Here is a 5,000-nt window from a genome sequence, read left to right as displayed (position 1 = left end):
AGTTCAACAAAAACCTCCTCAAGCTCCAGCAGAGACCACAAGGAGAGTCCTGGATCCAGCTGTGTCTGAGTCCCACCACAGTCCACCTGAGTCCACTGAGTCCACCTGTGTCCACTGAGTCCACCTGTGTCCACTGAGTCCACCTGAGTCCACTGAGTCCACTGAGTCCACCTGAGTCCACTGAGTCCACCTGAGTCCACTGAGTCCACTGAGTCCACCTGTCTCCACTGAGTCCACCTGAGTCCACTGAGTCCACCTGTGTCCACTGAGTCCACCTGCTGGCTCAGACTACAGATGATCCTCTGTGGTTTGAGATGTTGGATCAGGATGTGTCAGCTTCAGACGATTCAGGCCATAAACCGCAGACGCCGCAGACGCTGCAGACGCCGCCCTCAGACCCTGATCCTGATCAGCGTGGTCTGGCTGCAGCAGAGGAGAACCTGGATCCTGGAGGAGTTTTTCTGGTCAGAGGACGTCTCCTGCTTCCTGTCCGTCAGCTCTGATGAGAAAAGGAGAAAAACACAAAGAGGTGAAACATTTTCACACGCTGAGCGTCTGCAGCTCCAAAAACCTCTCTGACAACTTTTCAATCTGCAGCAAAACCTCCGATAACGACCAGGAGGAGAGAAAACAGGAGGAGAGAAAACAGACAGGAGGAGAGAAACAGACAGGAGGAGAGAAAACAGGAGGAGAGAAACAGACAGGAGGAGGAGAAAACAGGAGGAGAGAAAACAGACAGGAGGAGAGAAACAGACAGGAGGAGAGAAAACAGGAGGAGAGAAACAGACAGGAGGAGGAGAAAACAGGAGGAGAGAAACACAAAGAGGAGGAGAGAAACAGACAGGAGGAGAGAAACACAAAGAGGAGGAGAGAAACAGACAGGAGGAGAGAAACACAAAGAGGAGGAGAGAAACAGACAGGAGGAGAGAAACACAAAGAGGAGGAGAGAAACAGACAGGAGGAGGAGAAAACACAAAGAGGAGGAGAGAAACAGACAGGAGGAGAGAAACAGACAGGAGGAGGAGAAAACAGGAGGAGAGAAACAGACAGGAGGATGAGGAGTGAGGAGAGGATGAGGAGTGAGGAGAGGATGAGGAGTGAGGAGAGGATGAGGTCCAGGTATCTGCTGATCAAACTGGTCTAACGAGTCCTCCTCTCAGGACTCCAGGACCCACAGGGTCCCCCCTTTGTGTCTGCCCCTGCAGCCTGGGTTCTGGTCCCTGTTCCTGGTCTCTGTGGGGACTCATGCAGTCTGCAGGTTTTGTCAGGTCGGGGTTTTTGGAGTGTGAGCTGCACCTCCAGGGAACAAGGCTCTGATTGTGCGCTCTGTGTTTCTATTCTTCTTCTGTGGTCTCATGTAAAGCTGCTGCTCGCCTGCAGCGCCGCTCTGACGTCAGCTCTGATGGAGACGCACAATCAGGAGTCTGGATCTCAGGACGGGTCCTGCTGGGCCATCTGAGCCTGTGAACCCTAAACCTGCTGGGTCTGACCCTGACCCCGCAGCAGAGACGCTCTGACACCCTGTTGGTGAGACCTGCTCTGACCTTTGACCTGTGAGTCAAACATGAAGAGGGTCAGAGTGTGACCTGAAACTCACCGCCTCTCCTCCGGCTGTTTATCTCTCCGCGCAGCGAGGGCTGTTGGCCAAGCGAGTCAGCAGACGAGCACATCTTTTATAATCTGCAGAGGAAACACAACATGTTCATCTGTGGTTAGAAAACATGTTTGTTCAAAAACTGATCTGGAGCTGAGTCACAAGACCCCAAGAGTGTCGACCCAGCTCCGCACGGAGACACGAGTCCACATGAGTCCACATGAGTCCACATGAGTCCACACGGAGACACTGGTCCACACAGAGACACTGGTCCACCTGAAGCTGCGTCTCAGCATCAGCTCCACGATCCCGTCACGAGGTCATTTTAAGATTCGACCTCCTGATCAGAGTCGTCATCACCAACGCTCAGGTGAGCTCAGAGCGTCTGCACCAACAAACCAACAGGTGTGACCCCTCACAGCTCCCGTAGCTCTGCCCCATCACACACACACACACACACACACACACACACACACACACACACACACACACACACACACACACACACACACACACACACACACACTGAACCAGGTCAGAGTGACTTTACCGGCCGACGGTTCAATTCCCATCATTGTTAGTGTGTGCTGTTTCTGCAGGAGCCTGTTTGAGATCAATGGCAGGATAAAACTTGTCTAAACACACACACACACACACACACACACACACACACACGTATATCTGTGCATACACACATTTTTTCCCCTGGCCCTCTCCAAGATAAACACTGCTCTACAAGCATGATTAAAGATCACAAGAGCTGCTGCTGCCCTGACACGATCACTCTCATGATAAGGCTGTGTGTGTGTGTGTGTGTGTGTGTGTGTGTGTGTGTGTGTGTGTGTGTGTGTGTGTGTGTGTGTGTGTGTGTGTGTGTGTACTCACAGTTGGGGACGGTGCAGTCTCTGGTGTTGAAGTACAGTCTGTTGAAATGCTTCCTGCACTTGGGGTTGATGTAGAGAGGACCTGAGGGAACAAACACACCTTGAGCAGACCTTCTTCCTGAGACCCACTTCCTGTTTCATCACATGTTTTGGACCAATCAGAGGAGCCCATGCAGCCTGTTATATAACCACTGTCCTAATGTGTGACATTAACCGACAAACAGAGCAATAAAAACTGTGACTAAGACGTGGATCCATCCTGGAGCCAGAGGGACCAGATCTGGGGTCAGCTGATGTTATCAGCACTCGCTCGGATCCAGACCCCGAACCACGAAGTCCCTTAAAACCACAGCACCCTGCACTCAGCCTAATCCAGCTCCTTAGACCCTAATCCCTAATCCAGCTCCTTAGACCCTAATCCAGCTTGATGCTGCTGCAGGAGAAGCATGTAAACACCTGGAGCACCAACAGGTGGCGCTGCGCCTGCAGACAGACAGAGGGATGTGGTGCTGGAGCTGAGCTCACCTGTCAGGTGGATGATGTACTTGTCCTTGAGCTGAGGGTCTCTGTGCTGACTCTCTGAAACGATAAGACCAGCTGTTAGGACCAGGATCTAACCCTGGAGGGTCCACATCAGGAGAGACAGAGTCTGTTCACACCACTTCCTCTCAGAGTGGACTGGGTCTGGGTCAGGATCCAGATCCTGGGTCTGGGTCAGGGTCTGGGTCTGGGTCTGGGTCAGGGTCTGGGTCAGGGTCTGGGTCTGGGTCAGGATCCAGATCCTGGGTCTGGGTCTGGGTCTGGGTCTGGGTCAGGGTCTGGGTCTGGGTCTGGGTCAGGGCCGGTTCAGTCAGAGTCCGTTCAGGGTCTGTTAGTTGATGAAGTCCTGATCTCACTGACCTGGTCTGTGGTGGGTCCTGTCTGAGGTCCTGACCCCGTGCCCGCTGAACCCGGCCTCTGGTCTCGTCCTCTGGTACCGGCTGCTCAGCTCCAGCACGCTGCGTCCCTCCCCCCGGGTCCCGGGGCCCCGGAGCAGCGCCGTGGCGGTGCAGCGGGCCGCCAGCAGCAGCAGGAGGAGGAGGAGGAGCGCTGAGAGGAGCGGGAGCCGGGGGAGCAGCATCCTGAGGACCTGAAGGAGGACAGTTAACGGAGGGTGAGCCTGAGGGTCCCTGCATGGGGTCCTGGGCAGGTCTCCTGGACCTCCCAGGACAGAGTCCTCTCTGCTGATGGGGCTGAGGGTCTGAGGGTCTGAGGGTCTGACCCTGCAGAGTCCATCCGAACCTGGAAGTCCCCAAAGAGCTGGTCCCAGACCAGCTCCCCCTCTCATGTGGGTCACAGGACCTCAGCACCTTTGGTCCAGCCTGAGCTGCACTCAGAGGTCTACGGTTTCTGATCAGACCCTCAGACCTGCCCGCAGACCTTCAGGGTCTGAGCTGATCCAGTTTTCTGTCTCTAGTCTGAACCTGAAAGTTCTTACAGGAACAAAAAGAAAAACCGGTACCTGTCCTCTCTGCTCCTCCTCTGGTCCCTGGCTCTCCCCCCGGGTCGTCCCGGGTCGGGTGGGTTCGGGGCTCTTTGGTTCCTGTTCGCGTCTTCTCTGGGTTCTGTTATCCCGGGTTGTTCTCGATCCGAGCCAGGTGCCGAGCTCCGGGGCCCGGTGGCATCTTAGACGGTCCTGATCACAGGTGGAGCGCGCGGGGCCGTGGGAGCACCTTCATCATCCTCTTCATCAGCATCCTCCTCCTCCGCGGTCAGAGAGTCCGGATCATGGCTCCGCGGACCGGTCCCGTTCAGCCCGGCGTCCAATCAGAGTCGGGTTTTCCAGGAGCCCACCTGTGGCTCTGCGGGATCAGCTGATCAGGTGAGTCTCCTCGTGGACACAGGTCCTCCGCTGTCCACGCGCGCAGCTCTGCAGCACCGCGGAAATACAGCGCGAGGAGGGAGGTGCGCGCGTTTTTGTACGATCTCTCCTGCGCACACACGCGCGCGCATACCACAAAGTGTGTGTGTGTGTGTGTGTCTGTAAGTGTGTGTGTGTGTCTCTGAAAGTGTGTGTGTGTGTGTGTCTCTGAAAGTGTGTGTGTGTCTCTGAAAGTGTGTGTGTGTCTCTGAAAGTGTGTGTGTCTCTGTCAGTGTGTGTGTGTGTCTCTGTCAGTGTGTGTGTGTGTGTGTGTGTGTTCGGGCGCAGGCTGGGAAACACTCCCTCTCTGTGGAAAGAAGAACGAGCCGAAACTCTCACCGTGACTTTCTCCAAATGACTCTGAAATCAGCCCCTGGGGGCCAATCAGAGCGCAGAGCCGCACTCAGGGCTGCGCATGCTCAGTGGCAGCTATCACACACACTCACACACACACACACACTGTCAGGGCAGCTGAGTGATTTGTTATGTGATAGAGGGATGAATAAATAAGGGTGGAACGATCCGCTGTTCACATTAGAGAGGAATGTGTGTGTGTGTGTGTGTGTGTGTGTGTGTGTGTGTGTGTGTGTGTGTGTGTGTGTGTGTGTGTGTGTGTGTGTGT

At 55.0% G+C, this 5,000-nt stretch overlaps 1 protein-coding gene across 2 annotated transcripts in view; it reads right to left on the bottom strand.

Annotated features, from left to right (window-relative positions):
- Positions 1-3,601, bottom strand: part of LOC141786257 (ALK and LTK ligand 1-like) — a 3,868-nt gene extending 267 nt beyond the window's left edge. The window contains exons 1-6 of one of the 2 annotated variants that reach the window (XR_012597649.1): positions 3,379-3,601; positions 3,004-3,057; positions 2,480-2,560; positions 1,598-1,680; positions 219-499; positions 1-124 (exon numbers count right to left, since the gene is read on the bottom strand). The exon at positions 1-124 is cut by the window's left edge and continues 267 nt beyond it. Coding sequence is in view for 1 of the 2 variants with exons in the window: in XM_074665020.1 (XP_074521121.1) it covers positions 1,616-1,680; positions 2,480-2,560; positions 3,004-3,057; positions 3,379-3,598 (420 nt within the window). In the remaining variant the exon portion in view is untranslated. Of the gene's footprint in view, positions 500-1,597; positions 1,681-2,479; positions 2,561-3,003; positions 3,058-3,378 lie in introns of both variants that reach the window. The other variant, XM_074665020.1, reaches the window with a different exon arrangement.
- Between the last annotated feature and the right edge of the window lie 1,399 nt (positions 3,602-5,000).

The sequence above is a fragment of the Halichoeres trimaculatus genome, unplaced genomic scaffold, assembly GCF_033239565.1.
Source record: "Halichoeres trimaculatus isolate MK-OKI-2021-1 unplaced genomic scaffold, fHalTri1.1 fHalTri1_scaffold_24, whole genome shotgun sequence".
In the NCBI taxonomy this organism is placed as follows: Eukaryota; Metazoa; Chordata; class Actinopteri; order Labriformes; family Labridae; genus Halichoeres; species Halichoeres trimaculatus.
The sequence above is the reverse complement of the archived record's forward strand: the minus strand, read 5'-3'. Positions and strand labels throughout refer to the sequence as shown.